At 42.4% G+C, this 25,915-nt stretch overlaps 6 protein-coding genes across 8 annotated transcripts; 1 reads left to right on the forward strand and 5 right to left on the reverse strand.

Moving 5' to 3' along the window:
* Nucleotides 1-618: 618 nt before the first annotated feature.
* LOC132784103 (pupal cuticle protein Edg-78E) lies at nt 619-2,084 on the forward strand. Its single transcript, XM_060789509.1, has 3 exons — nt 619-833; nt 898-1,145; nt 1,204-2,084. The coding sequence occupies exons 1-3, from the start codon at nt 822-824 to the stop codon at nt 1,658-1,660; spliced, it is 717 nt and encodes a 238-aa protein (XP_060645492.1). The 5' UTR covers nt 619-821; the 3' UTR covers nt 1,661-2,084.
* Nucleotides 2,085-4,126: 2,042 nt separating this feature from the next.
* LOC132785180 (uncharacterized) lies at nt 4,127-5,330 on the reverse strand (the record flags this gene model as incomplete). The annotated part of the gene is made up of 2 exons (XM_060791172.1): nt 4,127-5,026; nt 5,085-5,330. Coding segments are annotated over 2 exons (1,023 nt in total), but the record flags the coding sequence as incomplete, so codon positions are not given.
* A 2,477-nt stretch (nt 5,331-7,807) lies between these two features.
* Nucleotides 7,808-9,840, reverse strand: LOC132784099 (putative uncharacterized protein DDB_G0290989). Its single transcript, XM_060789502.1, has one exon. The coding sequence runs from the start codon at nt 9,666-9,668 to the stop codon at nt 8,256-8,258; it is 1,413 nt and encodes a 470-aa protein (XP_060645485.1). The 5' UTR covers nt 9,669-9,840; the 3' UTR covers nt 7,808-8,255.
* A 595-nt stretch (nt 9,841-10,435) lies between these two features.
* On the reverse strand, nt 10,436-16,005 carry LOC132784102 (uncharacterized). Of its 3 annotated transcripts, XM_060789508.1 has the most exons (6): nt 15,912-16,005; nt 13,795-14,395; nt 13,103-13,212; nt 12,598-12,960; nt 12,032-12,451; nt 10,436-11,794 (listed from the first exon to the last, which is right to left on the reverse strand). In XM_060789508.1, exons 1-6 carry the CDS (start codon nt 15,963-15,965, stop codon nt 11,438-11,440), a joined length of 1,905 nt encoding a protein of 634 aa, XP_060645491.1. In that variant the 5' UTR covers nt 15,966-16,005; the 3' UTR covers nt 10,436-11,437. The 3 variants fall into 3 exon arrangements, with proteins under 3 accessions (XP_060645491.1, XP_060645490.1, XP_060645489.1); XM_060789507.1 differs by lacking the exons at nt 10,436-11,794; nt 15,912-16,005 and adding an exon at nt 15,397-15,861 and having other exon boundaries at nt 12,371-12,463; XM_060789506.1 differs by lacking the exons at nt 10,436-11,794; nt 15,912-16,005 and adding an exon at nt 15,219-15,861 and having other exon boundaries at nt 12,371-12,463.
* Nucleotides 16,006-16,594: 589 nt separating this feature from the next.
* LOC132784101 (proteoglycan 4) lies at nt 16,595-18,498 on the reverse strand. Its single transcript, XM_060789505.1, has 3 exons — nt 18,155-18,498; nt 18,008-18,096; nt 16,595-17,940 (listed from the first exon to the last, which is right to left on the reverse strand). Exons 1-3 carry the CDS (start codon nt 18,424-18,426, stop codon nt 17,054-17,056), a joined length of 1,248 nt encoding a protein of 415 aa, XP_060645488.1. The 5' UTR covers nt 18,427-18,498; the 3' UTR covers nt 16,595-17,053.
* Nucleotides 18,499-18,637: 139 nt separating this feature from the next.
* On the reverse strand, nt 18,638-24,251 carry LOC132784096 (uncharacterized). The gene is made up of 7 exons (XM_060789499.1): nt 24,074-24,251; nt 23,847-23,940; nt 21,714-21,996; nt 19,830-21,651; nt 19,279-19,766; nt 19,069-19,210; nt 18,638-18,996 (listed from the first exon to the last, which is right to left on the reverse strand). Exons 1-7 carry the CDS (start codon nt 24,117-24,119, stop codon nt 18,992-18,994), a joined length of 2,880 nt encoding a protein of 959 aa, XP_060645482.1. The 5' UTR covers nt 24,120-24,251; the 3' UTR covers nt 18,638-18,991.
* Between the last annotated feature and the right edge of the window lie 1,664 nt (nt 24,252-25,915).

Consider the following 25,915-nt stretch of genomic DNA (forward strand, 5'->3'; position numbering starts at 1 on the left):
TTTTTTTTTGTGTTTTGTTTTTGGGTTTGGTCATGTGCAATTTTGATTGTATGCTTGGATTGGTGGAACAAGTTTTGTTGGCCAAATAAAATGCATATTGCATCATGCAAAGCGCAGAAGAGAGAACATAACGATAGGGATCGAGATCAATTGGTCAAATTGAATTGATATGGATTTATGGGACTGCAAAGCACATGAGAGATTTTAAGTTAAATGTAAAAATAATTAAAAAATAGTTGCAGCTCCCCTAGCATAGAAAGCAAAAGTAACCGCTAAAAAAGCGAAAGAGCGCAAAACTGGTAAAACAGCTTGCTGTCAGAGCAACCAGCAGCAGCAGCAGCAGCAACTGTGGCAAAGCAGCAACAACAGCAACAGAGTTGACTTACTAGAGCACTTAGCTCAATTCTTGTTATTGTTACTGTTAATAATACCAACACAGGCAAAAGCCGCAATTACAACAACAAGAGTAACAAGAGCAGCAACAAGTTGGCCAGCTACCGCATAGGCGGGCCATGAGTTTTAGCCCAAGCCCGCGTCGCAGCGTCGCGTCTCGTTTGTTGTTCCAAGGTTTTCCCAGCTTTGCGTTTTGTGGCACTATAAAAGCTTGGGCGGCACCATTGCGGAAGGCAGTTCACTTACAAAACCCATTGCCGTCGGTCTGGCACTCAACTGGTGCAAAATCGTCGTCTATTTGTCTACCCCCCCTTCAATCCGCAATTAAATTCCTTGTTGACGGACTTCCATCGTAAAGGCTTCAATCGCGTGTGATTCTCGAGTGTGCAGTTTACGTAGTCGCTTTTCAAGGATATCTCTTAAACAAAATGTTGCGCTTTGTGAGTGTTCTCTCCCCCTCTATATAGTGTGTGTTTAATTACTGAATTTGAATTTTGAATGCAGCTCGCATTGACACTGCTGGCAACCTTGGCTGCTGGCCAGAATTATCATCAGGATCCCAAGACGGCGGCCATTATCAGTGAGCAGCGTTATTTGTCGGGTGATGGTAAATTTGGTGCCGCCTACACACAAGAAGATGGCATTAACTTCAAAGAGGAGACAGATGCCGATGGCACGCGTCATGGCAGCTACAGCTATGTGGATCCCTCAGGCGAACGTCGCACCATCTCCTACACGGCAGGCAAGAATGGGTAAGTTGATCGAGAATGTGGTAAACTGACTTAGATTAATCAATCTTATATTCTCTAGCTTCCAAGCATCGGGTGACCATCTGCCAGTGGCTCCTCCAGCTCCACCACAGCCCGTGCCCACCTCCGGTTATCAGCCACAGTCGCAGTACCAGCCACAGCAACAGTATCAGCCACAACAGCAATATCAGGCTCCTGCACAGCCACAGTCCTCGTTCCGCAGCAATGATTACGGTGATGATGGCTCCTACGATCCTCGCTACAACGATCCCTCGTTCGGCCAGCAGCAGCAGTCATATCAGCAGCCCGCTCCTCAGCCTCAGTATCGTCCCGCTCCGGCGCCACAATATCAGCCTACTCCCCAGCAACAGAGTTACCAGCAGCCACAGTATCAGCCACAACAGCAGCCCAACTATTACACCACAACCACGCCCAATCCTCATCGTTTCTCGCCACCCGGCAAGCTGTCGCTGAACCGCACGCCCGATGGCTTCACCTACTCCTTCAACAAGGTCTAAACGGTTGGAGAGAGAACCATATAGATTGAGCTTGTTTCTATTTTTGTAATTTAACACTCTTTCACTCTCTTTTCTCTTTCTTCTCACTATATCTCTCTCACTCTGTTTCACATTTCTTCTGCATCTCACTTTTTGCATTTTCTTTCACTATTTTCACTGTTCTATCGCAGTTCTTGACTTCATCAAAACTCTCTTGTGATATGTATAAGAAAAGAAAGAAAGAAAACTGTTTCAACAAAAGTATATCGTAATCTCCTACTAACTAACTATATGTGTTATGTATAATGGAGTGCACAGTTTTTGTTTGTAATTTATATATAATACTTCCTCAAATGCTGTTAAATCCCATTCTACTCTCCTATTGTGAAGCGAAACCAATAAACTTGTAAGTGTGTGCGGTTGAAGACGTTTAAACGAAACAAAATGAACTTTGCATATGTCTTTCAATCCACCACGGGCCACGGGACGTATACGCAATAACAACAAAATATTGTAACATTTAGCTGTTAACTGTATATGCACAATTTTTTTGTATAGACTTTTAAGCGAATATACGAAAATATTCAGACGTATCCCCAACAACAAAAACAACATAAAATTATTATCTTTCTTTCACTTTATTTTTTACCTCGCTGCTTCTCCTGCTTCTTGGTTGCAACAAAACAAGTTTGGGTGTGTTTGGCGAATAATTTAATTTTGAACAGATTTGTCTAAACACCTTGCCCGGGAAACGCCCCCAATGCATATTGCACAACCAACTTTCAATCTGCTTAAGTGTTGAATAAGAAAAAACACTCAAACAAGTTTTCGGGTTGTTGGGGATCCAGTTCAATTCTATGTAACAAACAAGGAAAAATACGAAACTGGTTTGCGGCAACTGTGCAAAAAAAGCAAAAATTTAAAGACTAACTGAATTCCAATTGAAAATGAAAATGAAATCAAGTAAGTATCTCCCTAAATCAAACACCCACAACTTTAACGCTAAAGAACCGAACAAAATTTGCTGTCTGCCGTGTGGGCTGAACCGGAACGCTATTCACATTGCGTTCGCGAATACTCAATGTATTCATTCTGCAATAATCCATGTTCAATTTCGGATTTGTCACGCTTCAATTGTTTGATTGTAACTTTGTTGTTTCATTAATTATGCGCTAATATTTTGAGTTCTCTGCGTGTTTGCTCAATTATCTGCCCCATCGATTTGCCATGTCGAATTGCAACTCGCTACCCCAGCTGGGTTGCCCTCTTTCCCTCTTCTTTCCGCACCCCACTGTTTTCCCTCTACGTCAAACAGGTGTTGTTGAGTTGAGCCAAGTTTAAGTCGACTTTAACGCTTACTTTCAACTTCTCTTGCGCACATTCTTATGGGGTTCGGCTTTGTATTCGTTTTGCTGCTTTCAAGGTCAGCCTCCGACTCCAGCTCGATGGACTCGTGTTTCGACTCGTGTTGCTGTTGAAATTGTTCAGTCAATTAAGAAAATCATTTTTTTTCTTGCTTTTTCGCTTTTGTTTTTACACCCAGTTGTTTTGTTGTTATTGGCAATCGTTTGCCTTGCTCAATTTGCGGATTTTCGATCACAATTTGCGAAAGAGGTAAAAGCTAAGAATTTGTTGTGACCACATTTGGGATTGTCTGTGATTGAGTGCCGCCCATTCAAACAGGTGTCATGCTCATAAAAGTTCATTCTTATACCCAGATCTATAAATACATTTTGTACGACAACATTGACTTTGATTTAAATAAAATTAAATGTATGCCGATATTTTTAAACCGAATCTAAAGTGGAAAAAAATACAATCAAGTTAGAAGATTGCGATTAGAGGCAATAAACTTAGAAGATTATGGAATAGAAAAAACTTTGTGCTGAAATTAAAAACGCTTTACACAAGTAGATTATACAAAGTGAATTTTTCAATAAGAGGAAAAGGGATGAATCCACTTAACATTTATTACGTTCGCCGGATAGCTTCTTGAGTCAATTTTCAAGGGTGCAGCAACACAATAAACGTTGCCTAAGTTCAAGGCGCAGAAATTGTAAACATACTCATAAATACAATATTAAGTCTATAGAGTTATTTCCAATTTAGATTTTTTAAGTTAATCAGCTTAATTTTCTTTTTACTGTATATTTTATGAAATATGCACATTTGAGGGAGGAGGAATCGGATTTACCTCTGCTGTATATCTCAGCATATCTTATGATGATTTCCAAGTTTAATAACGTAGTCTATGTCCATGGACGAAATTGACTTGCTTTGTATAATTAGCGCCATCTGTTGTTGACTAGCAACTGTCACAGTGAGCACTACTGAGTTGCTGAGCAGCTGGGCAATAGATGGCGCCAGCAAATTTGTGCTGCCAGATTGAAAACTAGCGGAGACAACAACTATTAACTTCAAATTGAAATCTAACAAAATATACGAAATTTGTTTTCGCAATATTCTCTGAAAAGTAACTGAAAAATATAGAATAAAGGATTTACTATATTTACATAAAAAAAGTCTATACAATTTAAAATACACAACTATTTTAGAGTTAGTTAAATAAGTAAGCATTAGCAAACTAACACTTAAATGCACCACGAACGCTCACACATTAATGACCAGTGCTGTCGATCTGTACTTTCGTTTGGGCTTAATAATGCGCTTGGACTTTGGGGAACGCTTCGGCTTAAGGCCTGGCGGGCGTCTACGTGATCTGCCCTTAATTACTGACGGTGGCGGATGATCGACAATGAAGCTGTTGTGCTGTGGCCCAGGACCACCCGCAAAGACTGGCGGGAATGTCTCAAAGTCTTCAATGTCTAGATCGGGTCGCGCCTCATGCGAATCGTGCTTCAAATACTTTTGTAGTTTGGGATTGTTGATCAGCTGCAGTTTGATGGCTTCATCCAGCAGTTCTTGCTGATCTTCTAGAAAAGCTTCGATCTGTTTCTTGGACGCAACGCTCTTATAACGGTCGTGACTCTTGGGGCGCGTGGGCACATCGTACTCCTCGTGATCGGGCTCAAACACTCTGTAAGCGTGGCTAGATGCAGCCGTTGCCTTAGGTGGCGGTACCAAATGGAATGGATCTGCCTCCGATTCGTACGATGCTGGTGTCCACTTCGAACCTTTCAACTTTGGCGGCTCGAGAGTATGATCTTCGCCAGAGTCATCATAGATTGGACGACCGCTGCTCTTGTAAGGAGTAGGTGAAGGATACTTATGCGGCTTGGAGTATGTGGAGCTAGAGCTGGCCTTCTTGGGCACCGTGATGGGATGCTGGACACGTATCTGGGTGCCAATTGTGTACTCCCGACTGTCATGAGGTGCGTCACCCGTATACTCTCCCGAATAGCGTTCGCTGGAAAAGTCATCGTCCTCCTAAAAATATCAAAAAGTTGTGATATATTTTGGTTAGCTCATTACTTCTATAACTGACCACTGAGAAGGGTCTATAGTGTGTCTTCTTGGGGTACTTCTTTGCCACATCGCGTCGGTTGCTTTCATTGGTTAGCAGATCGCTGCTATAGCTCGGCAGTCCACTAGCTGGTGGCGTTAAGCGTACCGGACCAGGTGGACCAACCGAACTGTAGAAATTGCGACGAGAATAAGATCTGGGTGGCCTCAAACCCGATGTGACCGAACTGAGCAGCAAAGCAGCCGCTAAGAGCTGCAATTGAATTGAGAACAATTTTAGAGAATATCACTCAATATTCGATATGCGATTGAACGCTTACATTCAAACAGCACCGCATTTTGTGTATAGAGTTTTAGGGGTTTTATTTAATTTGTGAACTTCACTCGCAATCACTTGCAGTCACTCGCGTTATTACCGAATCCGTTATGAACTTTCTGTGTGTGTGGCTCGAAAGAAACTGAAAGTTTGAGCAATAGACGCAACAGTTTTATGCCAACTTCCTTCCTTCTCTTGGTGGCCAAAGACGACGACGCTGCTGGCGCAACACGTTTTGCAACTCTGCCAAAGACGACTGACTACTGAACGAAGAGCACAAGAGCAGCGATTGAAATCTGGCAAGTGTTGAGGCGCACTCACATTACAAGTTTAACGCATAGACTTGGCTACTTTGCTGGCTGCTTGCCACTCTGCGTTTGTTGTTGTTGTTGTTGGAGGAAACAGAGGCCCCAAAAGCAACAACAGTTGGAGCACTTGAAGCCGCATCATTTGCATATCCATGGTATAGGAAATGGAGCACGCGGCATAAATAAAATGTTGTTTATGGCTGTAATTGCAAATAACCATTACCATTTGTTAGTTAGCTTGCCAACTGGCAACTTTGTTGGCGGAGGTGGAAAGACGATTAGCTGTGGCCGCCAACAAACACACACATTGAGGGAGGGAGGCATGACTTTATGTCTGTATCTAACTGTTAGATCTCTTTAAGCAGTTTACAGCTAGTAAGCTGGCAACTCGTTTCTCACTTTTTTCTTTGGCTGAAGATGTTGCTGTGGCTGTTACCCAATAAAAGTTGATGGCATCCACTTGCACTTTTTTTTGGTGGCCAAACAGTCAACAGTTGGTAGTTGGTTGGCAGTTAGTTTGCTGGCCTGAAGTTCAGGTTCAGTTTGGAAGCCAGGAAATGCCGGCTACTTCCAGCTTGGCACATGTCTTGGCCTTTTGGTGCGCATGCTTGGACTACTTTCTATGGCCAGGATGCGGTTCACAATCACGCTCAGATTCCAAGCCAGCGAATCGAAGTTGGAGTCAGCGTCGATGTCAGTTGCAATGCGGAAAAGTTGTCGTCGATGTTATTTTCATTATTTTGTCTTGTTTTTTCTTGTCTTGGCGGTGGAAATGGAAATAGAAATTGGTTGTGGTCATTTGCTATGTATGTGTGTGTCTGTATTTTAAACAACAATTACATAACATTTTATCACGCACTATTTGATCAATGTGTTTTCCGTTGCAGCCGCTTATCCTGTATGTAATTTTTTTCTTTGGCCACCTATGATCAGACTATCTCGCTCTGGTATCTCCCAACTTGGCTGCAATTAAACGCCGTCCCCTAATTAAATATCTGCGATTTAATGATCACTTTGATTGACGACTAATGCCCGCATATATGCATGCATAATTGTTCAATTTGTGCCAATTAATTGCTAACCATACTCGTATTTGTTGTGCTGTGCATTTTTCATTTTTCCCTCTTTTTCCCATTTCCATTTCCATTCCCAATTTTCGCAAGCAAGGTCAAGCTCAAGCTCAAGTTCAGAGAGCGTGACAATTGTTAGTTAGCTGGCTATTTTTACATGCAGCAAATCTTGTGGCAGCCAGCATACTCGATTGTCATAATTTCCGTTTTCCTTGTGAAAAAACACACTGCAAAAGACAATCTGGCTGCAGCTGAGAGCTAAGCGAGTTTGTAAGTTCCGTTAACAATGTATTTATAAAACAACAATACAAGTTCAGTCAACGCAATTTTAGTGAAATGGAAATTTTGGTGAAAGGCTTTACAGTTTAGCCTGTGTTAAAGATAGAAGGGGAGATATAGCCTGGGGAATTCCCTGACTGCCTTAAGCTCAGAGTCGATTAAGTTGCTTTTTTTTTAGTTTTAAACTATAAATGAAAACAAATGTCCATTAAGTTGAATTACAAAGCATTAGTTTTGATTATTTCCCTTTTACAATAAGTTGTATTAGCAAATTGATTATCGCTTGCTTTCGACTATAATTACAAATTGCAAATTTATTTATTGTTTATTACATTAATTTGTTGAGTGCGCAAAAAGACAGTCTGACTAATGCGACATTTATATGCAGCTTTCCAAATAATTGATTACTATTTATTATTGTTCACACCTTCGTATTACTTACTATTGTCAATTATACTTTTTATAAAAGCATTTATAATTTCTACTTTCAGTTGTAAACAATAATAAATTAAAATCAACAAAGTGGGCAGCTCTATCAAAATGTAGTAAAGGCTTAATTGTATTTTTCATTTCCGGAGTAAATTCTTTTAAAGACAAAATCAACTTTGAAATTCATTTTAAGCCTATTTATATAAACCGTTTAGGCAAATTTTTCAAATATGCAAAATGCCAAGTCATTAAATATTTAATCACCTGCTCCAAGATTTATTTGCTTCAAGTTTTGCTCTACTTTTCTTTGATTGCTGCGACAATAAAACCAAAAAGAAATGTAAATTTTTACAGATACACATTTTATTTATTAGTTCAGTTGTGCACAATAAATGCTTATCATACAGATAGTTATGTGTATTCTAAGTTAGTTCGTTTGTTTTTAGCTCAATTATGAAACTAAATTAATACATTTTGGCTGGCAAACAACAATGTGTGATTATCATAATCTTTTTTTTTTGTGTTTGCCTGGCATATTAGGCAAGATCATTAGCATGCTGCTTAAATTATTTATATGCCATCGATTTGGCTGTGCGATTGTGGGTGAAGTCGTTGTAGATGATGTTGATGATGTTGCTGTTGACGTCGCAGTCGCTGCGGCAGGTTGACGCATTCAATTAAGCTTGCACGACAGCAGCAGCTCAGCATTGAGTTGCATTCAATCAACAAACACACACAGTTACACTTGGAAAAATATCAAATAACAAATAAACAAAGCACAAATAACGACTTCAGTCTGGCAGCCCGACGCTGACGCGTTGCCCAGCAGAGCTGCGACGCGCCAACGCCACTGCCGACGTCGACGGCGCTGCGGCACCCACATCGACAACCAAAGCGTCGCCGTTGAAGCAGAGGCTGCTGCGCAGGTGCTTGCGTGGGTCAGAGGGAGATGGCAGCTGCTCCAGCATTGACACCTCTGCGGGGGCAACTGTTGTTGCTGCTGCTGTTGTTGTTGTTGGCAGTGTGTCATCAAAGCGGCGACTTCGCTGTGTTGTTCTAGTCGCTGATGTTTCCAGCTCTGGCAATTTTGGCAACATTTTCCGTGGCGAGCGCAAGCTCAGTTCGTTGTTGTAATCGTTGTTGTTGTTGTTGCTGTTGTTGTTATAATTATTATGACTCTTTTTATTATAGTTGTTTAATGATTTTGTATCGCGACCAGTTTCCACATATGGACCGCGCTGCTGCTGTTGTTGTCGGCCACTTCCTGTGCGCATATTTGGCTGAGACAGCGACTGCCTCAGCTGTCGGCCCTCGGTGGCTGCCTCATCATAGTAGGCATACTCGTCGGCCTCCTCGTTGTAGGTAACATGCTTCTTCAACGGCGCCGGACTGCGCAATTGCAGCTGCCGCATGCCATTGTCTATGTAGTCCTCCTCGTAATCCTCAATCCAAGGCTGCTGCTGCTGACGCTGTTGCTTCAGTATTTTCTTGGGCAGCATCACCGGAGCTCGTCTCATCGATTGATCCACATATTGCTCTCGCTCCCAGTTCGGACCATCATTTAGGGGCTTCTTGGTGACCATGCGTGGCAGCTGCTGTTCACGCTCCACGCTCAGATGCCGCACATTATGCTTCACCTGCAGCTTGGGACTGTTCTTCGAGTTGAGCTCCACTTCACGCTTGTTGTTCATGTCCATTTTGGGACGTCTGTTGTTGTTTGGCATGGCGTCGCCTTCGTTGACGTTGACGTAATCGTAGAATTGTATCTTCGAGCTGTAGGCTTGTTTGCGTCGTGCTGCACTCGGATCCTCCTGCTCCACGTTCTTGTGTGGCAACAACTGACGTGTGTCTGGCTCCACATCCGTCAGCTTTGGCGTCACCTCGCGACGCAAGCGTTGCAAACGCGTTTGATTGCTGCCGCTGTTCGGTTGCAAGTTGTCGTAGAACTGTATCGATGACTTGGCAAACTCCTTGTGAAACATTTGGCGTGTGTTCACATCTGGATTGTCGGATTGTCGCTGTGTTTGCAGCGGCGCTGGGCCAGCTTCGAGGCTGCCTCGACGCTTAACACGCGTCTCCACGGCACTGTCGACACGCGTATCGTCGGGCCAAAAGAAATGCGACTCCTGGCGATTCATACCGTTGCCGCTTTGACGCTCCACCATCTTGGGCGGTAGCCCTGTGTAGAACTTTCCATTGAGCATCGTGGCGTGACCGATCAACTGCGATATCCGACGGCGACTGTTGAACAAGAACACAAAAACCGAATCGATTTCAGGTTGAAGTCGCTGTCGATGTCGCAGTCAACGTCGTCGTCGTCGCCATATAGCGTTGTAGGCGTTCAAGTTGGCGGCGAACCGAGCTCAACTAATTTGCAATTCTTGCGCAAAAAAAAAAAAACAAAATAAACACAACTTGAAAACATTTGAAGTATAAATTTATTGGAAGCTGCGACGTTCGCTGTGACAGCGACGTCGACTGCGACGACGAGTTTCCGTTTAAGGTCAACCTGCCGCATTTTTCATTTTCGTTGAACGAAAAGTTGTTTTTCGTGAGCTTCGGCTGACCAAATGTCTGAAGATCGCCAGAAACTCGCAGTCTTGTCTTTTCTCAATTAAGCGAAACCACTTCGATCGAAGCTGCAAAAAGTGGCTTAAATTTTGTACAGCATTTTGTTTTTTTTGGCAACGCAATTGCTGAGAACAGCTGCCAATTATTGTGTGCTCTTAATACACCGATTTGGCAGCGAAGTGATTGTGTGTCAACATACGCGTCGTATACGTAACAAGTGGTTGTTGCCCTGCATAACTCAAATTTGTAGTAAATAAATAGAAGCAGCCACTCAAAAATTGTTAAATTTTATTTGTTAATTTAATATATATATATTTTTTCAATCATTTGTTCACATTGTTTGCCGTAGTTACGTGTATGCTTTCGCTTTTGTTTTATTTTATTTTCTTTACTTTTTGTATTTTGTTTTTTTTTTTGGGTGTGAGTATCATTGATGGACACACTACTGAACTACTTACATAAATTGAAGTAAGTACTTGAATTTTCGGTTTCACTTGTAAGACATAAATATTGTTTATCGGTTTAGCGTAATTAATTATAAACAATTGATTTAAACGCGTACTATACAAATACAAATATATAAACACAAACACATTCATTTTGTTGCATGCACATACATATTATTTTGGTTTTTACTTTTCTTTTTCTTTTGCTTTGCGTATTTACTTATTTCCATTTCAACTTAAGATGAGAAAACGAATTTTGTTTCTTTGGGAAATTATATCTCAGTTTTATGGCTGTTTTTTGTTTTTCATTTTGAAATGGAGACATTAAATTGAAAACGTTCTCAGCGTCATCATCAATTTGTTAATGGATATGTAAAATTACTTAGACTAATTAGTTAATGCGGTTTCATTTTCATTTCATGTATTGCAAATAGTTTGAGTTTGAATCGAATTGAAGCATTACATGCGTCAACTATTCGTAAAGATCTCATTTTCATCTTTTTCATCTTTGCTAACATCGGCTGGCATTTCGTATTTATTGAATTCTCTTACACCTAAACATAGACTTAAGAGTTTTCGTACTTTTTTGGTTTTTCATACTGATTCATTTTTTTTTTTTTGGTTTTTTTGTTTGTAGTTTTTTAAAAACTTTATTTACAATTTGTATTTATAGCTGCTTTGCAAGCGGCGGCTGATTGCCAGCTCTTGAAGACGGATGTCTGAGGATCCTGGGGGCAGCGAACACACTTTTTACTCCACTTCACTTTACTCCACTTCACTGCAGCCATCAGCAGCCAAATGCCTTTCTCTGCCAACGCCATCGCCATTAACTGTCGTTGAGGATATTGGCAGTAAAGCATTTCCCGCCAGGGGAGATTTCTAACTGCAATTTTCCGCCTCATTTTGTCAGTACTTTGAACATAATTTGCAAATCATGATGTTGCTGTTGCTGTTTACTATTGTTGCTGCTGCTGCTGTTGTTGCTGTTGTTGCGGGGGCAGCATGGGCGACATAACGATAATGTTGGTGGTGGTGGCAGCGGCTGCAGCGTTTGCCTGGCCATAGTCCAGCGGCAGCGGCTGCTTCTGCTGCATGGCAATGGCATCGTTAGCATCGGGGGCACGTGTAATGACACAATACTGATTGCCATTATAGGTGACGATCGGCATATTCATGTTGCCGGCATCGCTGACACCAACATTTACGGTTGTTGCTGTTGTGTTGCTGGCGTGTTGCAGGCCAGTTAGCTGCGCCTGCATGTAGCTGGCTGCTGTCGGTGAGTTGGCAATGAGGTGCGAGACGGGCACAGACACCTGGGCGGAAGAGTTGGAAGAGGATGAAGGGATACAGTGATAGTAACAGATACATTTACAGATACAGAGATACAGATACAATAGAGACTGAGTTTGCAATTTGTTGGTTGATTGTGACATAAGATTTCATGCTGATGGCGTGTGCTGTTGCGTGTTTTTTTTAACGTGTTGTTGTTATAGTTATTGTTACTGTTGTTATGGTTGTTCTGCTTGTTGTTGTTGTTAATAGTTAGTTACTTCGTGTCCCTGAAGAGTGCCGTTGTTATTATTATTATTGTACATAGGCGCGCTGGTCTGTTGCTGTTGTTGTTGCTGTTGCTGCTGTTGCTGTTGCTGTTGCTGCTGTTGTGGTTGGTGGTGCTTTCTGGCCGCTTTCTTGCCGCCAGCAACATGTTGCTGCTGCTGCTGCTGATGGTTGGCGTTGAGGATCATCTGATTTTGTATGATTATCTTCTGGCTGCGTTGTTGTGCCTCCATTTGCGGACTGCTGTTGAGTATTTGATTTTGGTTTGCATCCATTTGATAGCCGCGATTATTGTTGCTGTTGGTGTTGTTGTTGCCGTTGTTATTGTTGTTGCTGCTGGCGTTGTTATTGCTGTGACTGTTGTTCTTAACGATGGCGACTGCTGGTTTTGTGGACTCTACGACTAACCGTTCCTGTTGTCAATACTGCATTGATAGATAGATAGAGAGATTTGCCAGTTTAGAGCCGCCCCGCATAAATACCAAAAAATACTTTTTGTTTTTCGCCTTTGGATGCCTTAGGCCCCGCTGGACGGATGGCTCAACCGACATTTGCTCACCTCCAGATGACTCTTGGCATGAATGGACCACTCATCCCGGCTCGAGAACATGCGGCCACACAGCTCGCACGTCCACGACAACTGTTGCTGATGGTGCGGTATTATGATGCCCGGTATTGCCGTTGGCGCCCCCTGCGCCGACTGCACTATGATATTCTGGGCGGCCACCTGCACAGCCTGCTGTTGCAGCTGCAGCTCGAGACTCTGCTTGTTATCCTCCGGCGGCGGATCCGGTTGTTCCTTCTTCTTCACCATGTTATTCAGTCGCTTGCCCAGCGGCGCTATATTTGTGGGTGTCACATGCTTGAACTTATTCATATGTATGACCAGTTTATCCCGCCTTGCGAACGCTTTGTTGCACACCTGCAAGAGGACAAGAAAGAGAGAGAGAGAGGGCGAAGAAAGAATGCGTTGGCCAGGCCAAGTGAAATTGCGAGGTTAGTGCCAAGTGTCAAGTTGGGGGCGAGCAGACTGGCTGCACATAAATTTCAATGATTGCTTATACTTCACAAATATAGGGCTTCTCGCCGGTGTGAATGCGCATGTGTATGGTCAGCTTATCCTTGCGCGCCAATCCTTTGCCGCAGACCGTGCACTCGAACGCCTTGTTGGTGGCTATGGGGGGAAGAAGAAAGATATTATTAGTCATTGACTTAATTGGATACACTTTGCTCTTGCTTAAGATGATGATATCGGTCTAACTCGATAGGAAATTCTCTTTTCACTACTCAAAATTTTCATAACTTTATACAATCTAATTTCGTTATTGCTTCTTAAATAATTTAGTAACGTTTAGGATTCTCCAATTCAAAAAGTTAAGTGCCAATTGTTATTATTTTGGTCTATTAAATTAAAAAATAAAAATATATACAACAAATATAATATAAAGTTTAAGAAACAAATTACAAATACCAATTTTATAACCAATTTATAAGTTTAAACTGATACGTAATATTTGAAGGTCTACTAAATATAAAAAATAAAGGTAAATTAATGTTATTCTGTTAATGAAATTACAATCAATCAATGAATTTTAAGTTATATGTACAAAGATCCTTGGAAACTTTCTAGAAGTAGAAATAAATCTAAATTAATTTTGAATTGGTAGGCTATTACTGTTTTTCTTTAATTCTAGACTCTCCAGGAACTTATCCCCTAAGCCAATTAAGACCAACTGTACTAATTTTGTTTACTTACACTTTGAGGGATTGGTTTTGCGCACTCCCGAGGAGGCTTGTTGCACCTGTTGCAGCGCCTTGAGTCGACTGGCCGGATGCATGGAGCCACCCTCCACATATGGCTCGGTGAATGGTATCAGATTCGGTTTGGGTATGTTATAGGTGAGTTGTTCCCCCGCCGACCAGGTGCCCAGACTCTGGAGCACTCGGACGCCTCCCTCAAAGCCCATGCCATCGTCGGGTACCGTGAATGTGCTGTCTCCGGCTGCACCGCCAGCACCGCCCGCCGAACTGGAGGAACTGATCTGTGGCACCTTGATGGTGGCCGCATAGTGTTGCTGTTGTTGTTGCTGTTGTTGCTGCTGTTGTTGTTGCTGCTGTTGCTGTTGCTGTTGTTGTTGTTGTTGTTGTTGCTGTTGCTGCTGTTGTTGCATGTTGCCGTTGTTCTGCTGGCTGTTGTTGTTGTTGGCTGTGGGTGAGCTTTGCTGTTGCACGGAGCTCTGTTGCTGCTGCTTGAATTGTATGGCGGCCTGGGCCATTTGCTGTTGCACGGCCATGTGCGCCTCCAGATATGCGTTCTTCTGGGCCACCGTCATCTTGTCCATGTTAACGGTGCCGTCCTGTGAACAATGCACACAAACACACTTAAACAAACCGGCAATGAAACAAGACACCAACAACTATACTACACATCACTCAACATGCGCGATTCCCGTTTCGTTTTCGTTTTCGTTTCATTCCATTCCGTTCCGTTCCGGTTCGGTGTGTGTGTTTTGTGTGCCACCCCTAAAAGGCGCGCAAGTGTTGCGAAATTTCAGCGAACTACACATCAAACCTACCCCCCGCAATAAAGACGTAAACTCGTAAACTCGTAAAGCACTCAAACCGTTTTTGCCTGCCCTTGCGCAAAAATTTGCGACTTGAGCTTTTGGCTCGACGGCGGGCGGATTTTCAATGCTACCGCAAGCCGAGCAGCTCTGTCGCTGTCGATGTCGCTATTGCTATCGCTCTGTCTCTGAGCTGCTGCCCCTTTATTTGCCTCTCTGTCTCTGCCTCCGTTTTTTGGGGGTGGCTGGGTTGAGGAAGCCCTTTTTGCCGAGCTGTGCCGGCCGTGCTCCCTTTTCGCTCGCTTTGGCGGCGTTTTTCACTGGTTTGAGGCTTTTCCGTGTCTGCCTGAATTTATTTTAAGCGCGTTCGCTAAATTTTACACAACAATTGCCCCGAAATATAATTCGCTGTTTACAACGGCTGACAAAAGCGTTTTGCTATCGCGAATTTTGACGTGTTTCACATAACACAAGCACACACACACACATAGAACGCGCACTTTATATTGACATTTTCAATTGGCTTAGTTTTTTGGCCAGTTTTCAGGTTTTTCTGGACTTTTGCAATGTTTCCCAGTCTCTTTCTCTCTCTCTTTCTGCAATGCAAATGCCTTACCACAATTGAAAATCAATAAAAACGGACGCCGCACTTTTGCGTTGAGTTGGAATTAGTGCTGTCGATTTAGTTCTCTTTGCTTGCGTATTTTTTTTCGTTATTTTATATATGTACAATATAGTATATATATATTATTTGGTATATATAGTATTGCTAAGCACAAAAATGTTGTAGTTACTGCTGTCGTTTTGTCGTTCACTTCCTCGAGCCAAAGCCCAGCGCCTTTTGTTTGTGTATGTATTGCGAAACTGATTTTGGAGCGTCGACTCTCAGTCGCAGTCGCAGTCAACGACGACGACGACAACGACAACGGCAAAGGCAACGAGCACAATTTGAGTAATTATTTGTTATTCTTGAACAAGAAGCAGGAACGATATAAGAACGATGACGACAACGACAGCGGCAGCGACAACGACGGCCAGACAGATACTGAACATTGAACTGAACTTGAGTGAGTAAAGCGGAAGCAGCAGAAAGTATTGCATACAACGCGGCGCCAGGGCTGAGATTCCGTGCTCTCTTTTATTTTTCTGTGGGGGGTTGTTTTGCCAGCCAGTCGTGAAACGACTTGGAATTGGAACACGAGCCGAGGCGCAGCAAGTGTAACTTTGACAATGGCAGTCACGAAGGCCGCTTATCACCAACAGCAGCAGACGACGAGACGTTGCAAGTGTTGCACTTTGTAGTACTTACCTCAAAGTCAATGGCGGCACGCACCGTTTGCTTGGAAGCGGCATAGTTACGCATACAAATCTGTCGCCATTCGTACAAGTGCTCAACGCGATCCAAGAACATCTCGCATAGAAGCTACGGTAGGTAGTCATCCTTGCTTATCTGCGAAGTGATAACAACATAACACTAAACTTGCCAAGCGATGGAGCTGCAACATTTGTAGTCACCTACGGCAGTAGCTTGAGCATTAAGATGTGCAGCTTCGCACATTCTACACAACTCATCGAAGCTGCCAAAGTTCAGTTCCACCTCCGACTCAAACTCCAACTCGAGTTGCTGCTGCTGCTCCAGTTCATGTGCCTCCCTGGGGGTTGTGTAAATGTGGCTGCCATGTGTTGCATGCTGTTCTAGTTGTGGCTGCGCGTTATCTGCTGTGTGTCGATTGCTGATGTGCAACATCGCGAAATGCGCGCGTTTCAGTTTCTTACTTGCAACCAATCGATACACACTAGCTAAACTAATTGCGGTGGCTAGTTGCCCCACCTTTGCCTAAGCTACTTCAAAACAACGAAAAATCGATGGTCAAAAACCATAAAAAATAGTGATAATAACATTAATATTAATTGCAGTTGAAATTGTATTTGCTCTCTTCCCTGCAACTTACGCTTTGCGCGCCCAACTGACACACTTGCCGCACACATTCGTTGCTTGTTTTCCACTTCTTTTTTATTGACCGCAAAATAACAAATAAAAAGAGTGCAGCTAATGCAAAGTGCTCGTCCTGTTGCACTGCCATCTGCCACCTGCCACAGTCCTCTTGGTGAGTGTGAGTGAATTGTGCCAGTGAGTGAAAAGTGCATGCTGCGGTTGTGCCACCTTGCCACCTTGCTGCTGGCCATGGCGAATGCGCATTGCAGCTGCCTCAGTGGCAACAAAAAGTTTAGAGTGAGGTTTTTTGTGCTACGTGTGTTGGTTTAGCATGTTTGACGTTCTTCCTTCGTCCTTTCGCTTCCTTTTTTTGTATTTTTTTTGTGTATACCAGCAATTTTTTTAGATGGCCAACGAAAACAAAAATATTTTGCAAAGCATAAACAGGGCAACAGGTGCCAAATTAATCCGCCACCTTCTTCTGCTGACTGTTGCGCTTTGTTTATCTACTATCTCTATTTATCAGGTTCTTCGGCAGGCGGAGCGGGTTCCTCTTCGGCTACTGGAGACGGTGGCTCTTCGGCAGCTGGAGCTGGTTGCTCTTCAGCAGCTGGAGCTGGTTCTGCAGCAGCTGGAGGGGGCTCTTCTGCAGATGGTGTTGCTGCTGGAGCAGCTTCCTCCGCCGCTGGCGCTGCTTTTGTTGTTGACTCAACTGCTGATACCACAGGAGTGGCCGCTGCAGGTGGCGCCTCCTCTGATGCCGAGTCCGTTTCAACAACTGCTGCTGGAGCAGCAGCAGTTGGTCTTTCATCACACTCTGAATCTGTGGCATCATCATCGCCTGCACGTCCGCCCTCCTCATCCGGAATAGCCACTTCGCTCTTATGCTCCGACTCCTCTTCGGGCTGCACCTCCTCATAGACAACAATCTCCTTCCATATGATCTCCTCGTCCACGCATATCGGTTCATCGCTTTGCGGCTCCACGCGTTTGTTCAAATCCAGTTCGGATATGCACGGTTCTGTGCGCTCGAAGCCACCGCAAGTCACACAGGTGGATGTAGTCAACAGCACCGACGAATGCGGTTCGCTGCTGGACAGCAGAGAGCTGCTGCTCTTCGACTTCTCCTTGGGCTTGGCTTCCTTGCCAATGGTTTTGTACGTCATCGTTGTCTGCTGGGATTTCTCCTGCATGCCCATGTCAGGCGCAACTTGACACTGATTGCTGATCTGCGGCAACGAAGGATTGCTGCGCACCAAATAATCCGAAATGCGACGCTTCCAATCCTCGGGACTGCAGTCAACATTCTGCAAGAGGTCGTAAATCTCCGAAATTAATGGTTTTATCATGGGACGATTGCAGAAAAGACTTTGATCAAACATTTGAATAGGCTCGTGAATATCTGTAAAATTTAACGAATTTTAATAAATGTAAATAAAAAGGTTTTCAATGTTAATCGCTGTACTTACAATTTGGGAAAATAAATGTGATCTCGCGAGCCACGCTTTCGCTATGCTTGGTTACATGGATGTTACGCTCCAGCTCCGAGGCTGAGCCACTAGAGGTCAGTCATTTTAACCGCAAGAAACTAGTTGAAGATCGAGTGTTGAACTTACAAGTAGCATATCATGGTGTTGAGCAGATCTTGCACTCCATTCTCTTTAGTCAGTATAAATGCTTCCGAGATGCCCTTGGACAACAGAATAACCTCCAGCATGAAGCCCTTCTCATCCACATAGTCAGCATAGAACTCGGCTGCCAACTCTGGTGAAAAGTTCAGCCTGCGACTACCTTGAATCTGAAACCCAGCGGCAAGCAGCTTCAAGAGCACAGGACGCCGCTTGTGCATATAATCCGATTTGATAATGAGCAGCGAATCCTCAAACATTGTTGGATAATATAATATGAACTTATGTATGACAATATCAATTAAATTTTATTTGTTTTAAGTTGCCGACTTATTCTATTTTGGTGAATGCATTCTCTCAGGCTGCTTCGTTTTATGTTTTAAATTAAGTCACGTATTGTTTAATATTTCATTTCCTTAATTTCAACGAAAACAAATTGCAGTTGCATAGAAAAGGGCGTGTCCATATATGTATGTTTTTAGTCTTTTTATTGTATTTGTATTCATTTTAAAATTACAGTTTAGGTTTAATTGCGATGCCCACTTCGCGTACGCTTACAGAAATCAATAAGTTTTCAGTTTCATTCTCTAATATTTTCTCAGTTAAACTATTACCACATTTCCATCAACATCAGAATCATAAAGTAATCGAAAATAAATGAAAGGTGCAGAAAAAAGTAAGTAGGTTTTTCGATAATTTACAGTCACAATGGATTACAGAATGTAAACAGATAAGTAAGAATATATCATATATATATATATAAACCATGGCGCCAATTGCGACACATCACAATGCAATTGCGACTCTTTCAATCACGGCTGCATCTTAAGCTGCAAACGAATAAATTAAAATATATTAGTTATTAATACATTCTGTTTACTTTCAGCTTTGCAGCTACACACCTGAAATTCTGGCAAAGGCCAGAGCGGACTTCTCATGGTCAAAGCATTTGCCAATCTCGGCACAGATGTGCGATTGATCCATATACGAATGCTCAGACAAGCGCATCATGCTAATGCCATAAATAGAGATCATTTCCGAGCACTGAAAACAACAATAGAAACCAATTAATGAGACGCACATATTAAATTCAAGATGCGGGCGTATCTTACAATGTTATAGTACTTGGCGGGCAAGTTTTCGCAGGCCATGGAGACCATGTCCTGTGAGCTGACATTATCATGGTCCTTCTGCGAACGGAAGTAAGGCAACAGAACTTGTGAAGCGCCATGGCAGACGCCGCACTCGATGACCTCATCGTTGACCACCTCGCTGAAGCAAAGCTGCAGTTTTTGGCACACTTCCTTGGGCGGAACTGTGCTGGCCAGGCTGATAATAGCCGCAGCATAACCCTCCACAAAGCTATCGCACTGCTTGCGAACGGTCTTTGGCAAGTGATCGCAAACAGAGAGCAGAGCCTTCTTGATCTCTTCCTGTTCGGTTTTGTTCTTCAGATCCGCCTCCAGCTTGGTCATAACAAACTCGCAAAGCACACAAGTTGGTGGCTCATTGACCTTTGAGCTTTCCAGACGCGCCAATTTACCCTCATTGTTCTTGGGCAGCACAATGACATCATACTTCAAGGCCTCATCGACTTCAACTGCGATGTATAAAAGATAATTAATTTGATGTGTCTTTAATTGTCCATTTGGCATATACTTACGATCATCCTGCTCGCTAAAGAGGCACATGCCCAGTTCTGTGCAAATCAATTTGGGATCCATTTCCTTCAAGAACAGCTCGGCAATCTTATCACCATACTTGTCAATGAACTTGTGGCACTTGCTGGCCACTGGCTTCTTCAGCTTGTCGCAAGTGTGTTCCAGGGCATCCTTAACGTCAGCCTTGGTCGGATGCTTGCCCAATCTCTTCTCCACAGTCTTGACGACCTCTTCGCAGAGCAGACAGTTGGGTGTAACACCAAAGTCCTTGTCGAATCGCACTTCGACTTGTTCGTCTGAATCGATATCGTTACCAGTGATTTCCTCACTGCTGGATGACTTATCATCCTCATCGCTGCCAATCAACACAATGCCCATTTCGTCCAAATAGTCCTTGGTCTTGGGGCACAGCTTCAGTTGCACGCAAATCTCCTCGGGCTTGAAGTCAGTGATGAGCATGTCAATCAATTCGTTGGAGTAAGTTTCCACAAAGTCCGTGCATTCGGCACGCAGTTTGCTAGGCAGATGCGAGCAGAGACCATCCAGAACCTTCTTGATGTTATCCTTGGACTTGTTGTCACGAATCTTGATCTGAGCCTGCTCCACAGCAAACAAACAGAGTGGGCAAGTGGGCTTGTCCTGTTCGTCGCTGTGCACAGTCGTCACAGGGTTGAATACTTCAATGTCTTGCTTATTCTCAACGTTTTTCGGGCACATCTGCATCATGGGGCAAACGTTGCGTGGATTCAAGCCTTGAATGAGCAATGCAATAACTGCATCGCCATACATCTCCACAAAGTTACGGCATTGACCGGCGACACCCTTTGGCAACTTGGTGCAAATGTTTTCGACAGTATGTTTGATCTCATCGTCGGTAGCTGGCGTGGCCAGCGACTCTTGAATGAAGTGCAACAAGTACTCGCAAATGGTGCACATTTCACCGCCCTCCACCAGCTGGTTGGGATTGGGAGCTCCCATCAAATGATCAATTGGCAACTGCATGTTCAAGATTTCTTGCTGGCTGAACTTGGGCTCGTTGGCACCCAACTTCTTGATGGTCACCTTAATGTCGGCTGGGGCAAGAACAGGCAGCAGAGGCATGATTGGAGCGTTGTGGTTTACACCGAGCTGGCCTTTGGGGCAAACGCCAATGATGGTGCAAGTGCCGTTGGCATCCAGATTGTTAACCAAAGTGTCGTAAATGATGTGATAATACTGATCCACAATGCTGAGGCACTCGTCCTTGAAGCCACGTGATTGCTTGCAGAAGCCCTCGAGCACTTGCTTGAACTCCGTCTCCGTGGTGTTGGCCACCAACACATCACGCAAATGCTTCACCAGCTGCTCACACAGTGCACAGGGAATGTCATCGCTAACACCATCCAGGGTGGTCAATGCTTCTGGCTCCTGAACATCTTCCTCATGCTGGTGGTAACGTGCCACACACACGCCAGACATGTGGCAAGGACCACTGACAGCCAAGTGTTGCTTAACAGCGTCGTACATCTCATTGAAATAGGTCAACACCATGTTTGCGCAGGCATCTGAGAAGCTGGACATGCCGCCGCACACATGCAGCAGCTGCTCAACCATATCGTCGCGATCAGTGGCTTCGAATTTCTGCTGCATCTTGCGAGAGAGCAGATTGCAGCTGCCGCAGGTCAATTGTGCAACGCCAGCAGGCTTCTTCTCCACCTTGGCAACAGCACCCTGAACATCCACATCTTCCTCCTTGAGGGAGCCATCCAAAGCAGCCTGATAACTGAGCTGCATCAGCTCATCGATTTTGCGGCTGTTGCACAAACCGGCCACGGAGCAAACTTGCTATAATTGCAAAAACGAAATTCAATTAGTTACCAACATGATCATAATAATGTTCAACGCACATCGGGATTCATTTGCGAGGACAGCGCCTCAATCAGCTCGGGTATGAAGTTGTCGGCCAGCGTGATGCATTCCTTCTGCACCAGCTTAATGGGTATCAGCTTGCAGGAGCCCTCGAAGACCTCCTTCATTTCCTCTTCGGTTTCATTGCTGCGCAGTTGATCGCGTGCCTGAGTCACCATATCCTTGCATATCTTGCAAATCGAGTCATCATCGACGGGCACAACGCGCTTTTCCCATACGGTCTGAATGCAATGACGTGTCGCTCTACAGTCCTTTGAATTGCTGTCGAAAAAAGAAAAGATTAACACTTAGAGCGTTGAACAAAAAAAGCGGTCATAAAATAAATGAATGTGTTTTAAAGCTATGCGACACTTGGGAAACTTTACTGACTAGCAGACGGTGATTAAACGTTTCGGATCTATTAAGATAATTGTTCAATCTGATTGTTATTTATTATATATTTAACCGGGTATAATTCATTCTAGTTTAACCGGCTAGAATATCAAGGATGGAAAATAAACTACGGAAATGTGAAATATGTACAAATGGATACTGAAAGTGCTGAAAAGTTTCTAGTTGGCATTTTTTGGGAACCAAATAGAGACGCAACCCTGAAGGTCTTCAATTAGAATTCTTTCATTATTCATGGCAAGTATAGTCAAACAACAATTACTAATTCTTAATTTTTCAAAATTGATTAGCTTGATATTTTTAGTTTAGCAAAACAAATGGATCAAATGACCCGCATTCACAATCTGTGTCTGCAGTCGGCGGATTGTTATTCTTTCGCTGAATGAAAGAGCCAAGTCAGCAGAGATCAGAGTCCGAAAGCGTGTGTCGAGAACCCTCGCATGAATATCATGAATACCATGAGCCAGTTGAATGTACCCGCTGCACAACAACTTCAACATATATATGAGGGGATTATGTCCAGTTCCCCTCGATAATCTGATATTGCTGATGCATACATTTCGAACATCCGACAAATGAAACTCACAATGTTTAAACAGAGAGTCCAACACTAATGTGCTAATGGCAAATGATAAAATACACAAACACTTGCATATATAGTAAGTATGTATGTGCGAGAGAATGTCGAAACATTTTAGAATTTTGCTGAGACAGCCAAACAAAGAGGTCCGCAATAAAAAAATTAATAAACAAAGAAAGTAAAAGTATGCGATTAGAAGCTATCCTATTTATATTTACGATTGTAAAGTAGACCTATTAATCATTATTTTAATTTAATATCTTATTATAATCGACAATTTGTTGCTTGAAATAAGTGTCATAGTAGTTTAAATAGTTGTATATATTACTACTGCAATGGTTTTTGATTACACAGAGAGAGATTGTTGATAAGAACGTGAATAACAAACTGTCAGCTGATTATGGTGATACTTAGCGACAAACAAATCTATTATGACGAATGCTTAGCTTGGACATTTGAGTAAAGAAGATATTTGAGCTGCTGGACTTAATCGGAAGCCTAAGGCGAAGGCGAGCCTAACCGATTAGTCATTTGCAATCTGCTCAACTGATGAGTGTGTCATGCATAAGTATTTGTAACCATCGAGAGCTTAGCTGTTAATTTAATTTAAAGCGGAATCGAAACGTAAAACAAAAGCGCTGCATGAACAAGTGAAAGAAAGAGAGCAGGGGAGAGATAAAGAGCGAGCGCCATTGCGGAGAGAGTGCAAAGTGTAGTTGTATTAGATGATTACAAAACACACACGACACACATACAAAACTATTAGGTGTGTGCGAAAAAAAGAGGCAAAGCGAGGATGGGGAAGAGAACTGAATTAGAGCAACTGTAAAAACCCATAACAAAGGTTATCGATAGACTAAGCAGAATGGCGGCGCTGCTGCCGCTGCTTTGCCTTTTGCGCTGTCGCCGATTGTCTTATCAGAATTGCTTCTTGCGACAATTGTTGGTACACAAAACAATGAACTGAACCGCTGCAGAAACAACGGGAACAACACACGCAACGACGGGTTAATAACTGCGTAGTGGGCATTGTTATTGTGCTTGCAGTGGGCGAGAAAATCGAAGGGGAGCGAGGGAATAGCACATTTTTTGACTATGTGATGACAAAGCGTTTAATTGTGAATGCATTCAAGACATTTACCTGAGATTTTCGCACCAATAGGAGGGGCCCCAGGTGCATTTGCTTCCTCCAACTAGCGGCTGCTGAGCGACTGGCGTTGAGGAAACGCAAACGCCTGAAATAGAATTATTATATGCATATTATTGTCTTTGTACATTGAAAAATTTCTACGTATACGTATTTGACATTACGAAAAAACAAACGCGCAATATATTCACTCTATCGTCGACGTCGTCGTCGCCACTTACCGCAAACAAACACAGCCAAAATGGCCAAAAGGCCCGCGTCACGCATTTTGTCTGTTTGGTTTTATTATATAGCAAACACTAGAGTAAATTTACTACAATTTTACTTAATCTTGCACTTTTAAACACTCCAGCTGCCCAGTTGCAACTGCACCGAATGACTTTTTGATGATTAATGAAAAAAATAGAATTGCGTTACTTTGCTTTTGTTATTGTACAGTAGATATGAAGAAGTATCGATTACACTATCGATATATCGATATTTTAAAGGAGTATCGGTTAGTTTTCAACCAGACATCGTTCGTTTTTTTAAGCCAAATTATACAATTAATTTAAATTATTTATGATTGAAAATATTATACTTAGCAAAAGCCTTTCATCGTATAAATTATTGTTTAGACCTCTTTTATTGAATGACGCCCGTGTTGCAAAATTTCGTTGCAATAGAGAAATACCGAAAAGTATATTTAACGGTGTCTGTGCCACAATGCTGTGTTGTTTTTAAAATCAGTGATGTGTGCTATATGAAATTTATTAAAGTTAAAGAGCACTTCAGATTGAAAAACTTGTCTGACAATTTAAGGAAATAAAAAGGATTAACTATAATTTAACAATTGAAACATTTTTTATGGAACACTAGACCGGCTCAATCGCATGGAGAGCTGCCACATATTTGAAATAAGAAGACTAGAGCTGCCACTCTGATACAAAAAATTGTGTGACTTTAATTGAAAAATAATTACGGGGTCCCGAGTTCAAGCGTCAGAGATTTCAAAACGAAACTATCAATTTAGTAATTTCCTAAATGGACTGTATCGCACTTTTCGAAATTTTTTTAGAAATTAAGATATGATTGTAGTTCGAGATGCATAAGGCTTATGGAACACTTTGGTTGCGAATATGGGTTTAAAAATTGTTACGCGCAACTGAAATTATCGGCAATTTAATTGATATCAGTCTAATGTTTTTTGATTTGTGATTGTAGAGGTGGCGTCGTTAACGAGTAAAAGCACTTTATTTTCTTATTCTCGCACTTTTTATTGGCACTTGTAGCAAATATGAAAGGTTAACAGGTGGTGAAATTGTAACGACAAATATATAGTATGTATGTACATTGTACAATATACTTAAATTAAAAATAACTATCAAGTCAGACATTAGGTCATTCACTTAAAGCGAGTTTTGTTTATGTTTTTTTTAACTAAGCTGACTAAACTTTGGCTACTCGAGCTAAAGTATTTAACTCTCACAAGTGCTTGGGTTAATATTGCCACAGCATAAGTCAATTTTGCACTACGATTCAGTTACAATTACCAATAAAGCTTTGAAATATTGGTTTGACAATTTTTCGATTAAAGACAGTTTTAAAAAATTGTTTATCGAAGTGCAATTTTCGAATTCTATGCGCACCTAAATTTCATCAAGTTTGTTATTACATAAATCGCACTTTTCGAAATTTTTTGAAACTAAAATTTAATTATAGTGTGCTTATGGACCACTTTGTTTGCGAATTTGGGTGTAAAAATTGTTATTACTGAAATTATCGGCAGTTTTATTAATATCGCCGGGCTAATGCTTTTTGAGTTTCATTTTATATTTAAATTCCTATCAAGTCAGGCATTTAGTCATTTACTTAATGTGAGTTCTGTTTTTATCGTTATTAAATGGCTGACTAAACTATGGCAATAACCATCATTGCATGTTCTTGAACTCGGGCTAAAGTGTTTAACTCTCACAAGTGCTTAGTCAAACACTTAATATTGCCCCAGCAGAAATCAATTTTGCATTAAGATTCAATTGTAATTATCGTCAACGAAGTTTTCAAATACATAATTGATTTATGAT

Source organism: Drosophila nasuta, chromosome 2R (assembly GCF_023558535.2).
Source record: "Drosophila nasuta strain 15112-1781.00 chromosome 2R, ASM2355853v1, whole genome shotgun sequence".
Lineage (NCBI taxonomy): Eukaryota > Metazoa > Arthropoda > Insecta > Diptera > Drosophilidae > Drosophila > Drosophila nasuta.

Excerpts from the sequence above, each read along its gene's own strand:
- LOC132784103 (XM_060789509.1), top strand. Across the intron at positions 1,146-1,203 it reads TACACGGCAGGCAAGAATGG|CTTCCAAGCATCGGGTGACC; the intron begins GTAAGTTGATCG and ends TATATTCTCTAG.
- LOC132784099 (XM_060789502.1), bottom strand. The coding sequence starts at position 9,668 with ATGCTCAATGGAAAGTTCTACACAGGGCTACCGCCCAAGATGGTGGAG.
- LOC132784102 (XM_060789508.1), bottom strand. The coding sequence starts at position 15,965 with ATGCGTAACTATGCCGCTTCCAAGCAAACGGTGCGTGCCGCCATTGAC. Across the intron at positions 13,213-13,794 it reads CAAAACCAATCCCTCAAAGT|CCACCAACAAGGCGTTCGAG; the intron begins GTAAGTAAACAA and ends TTCCCCCCATAG. Across the intron at positions 11,795-12,031 it reads GCACTCTTCAGGGACACGAA|GTGTCTGTGCCCGTCTCGCA; the intron begins GTAACTAACTAT and ends TCTTCCGCCCAG.
- LOC132784101 (XM_060789505.1), bottom strand. The coding sequence starts at position 18,426 with ATGTTTGAGGATTCGCTGCTCATTATCAAATCGGATTATATGCACAAG. Across the intron at positions 18,097-18,154 it reads AACACCATGATATGCTACTT|TGGCTCAGCCTCGGAGCTGG; the intron begins GTAAGTTCAACA and ends ACTGACCTCTAG. Across the intron at positions 17,941-18,007 it reads CACATTTATTTTCCCAAATT|ATATTCACGAGCCTATTCAA; the intron begins GTAAGTACAGCG and ends TAAATTTTACAG.
- LOC132784096 (XM_060789499.1), bottom strand. The coding sequence starts at position 24,119 with ATGCGTGACGCGGGCCTTTTGGCCATTTTGGCTGTGTTTGTTTGCG. Across the intron at positions 21,997-23,846 it reads TATTGGTGCGAAAATCTCAG|CAATTCAAAGGACTGTAGAG; the intron begins GTAAATGTCTTG and ends TTTTTTCGACAG. Across the intron at positions 19,211-19,278 it reads CCGCCAAGTACTATAACATT|TGCTCGGAAATGATCTCTAT; the intron begins GTAAGATACGCC and ends TGTTGTTTTCAG.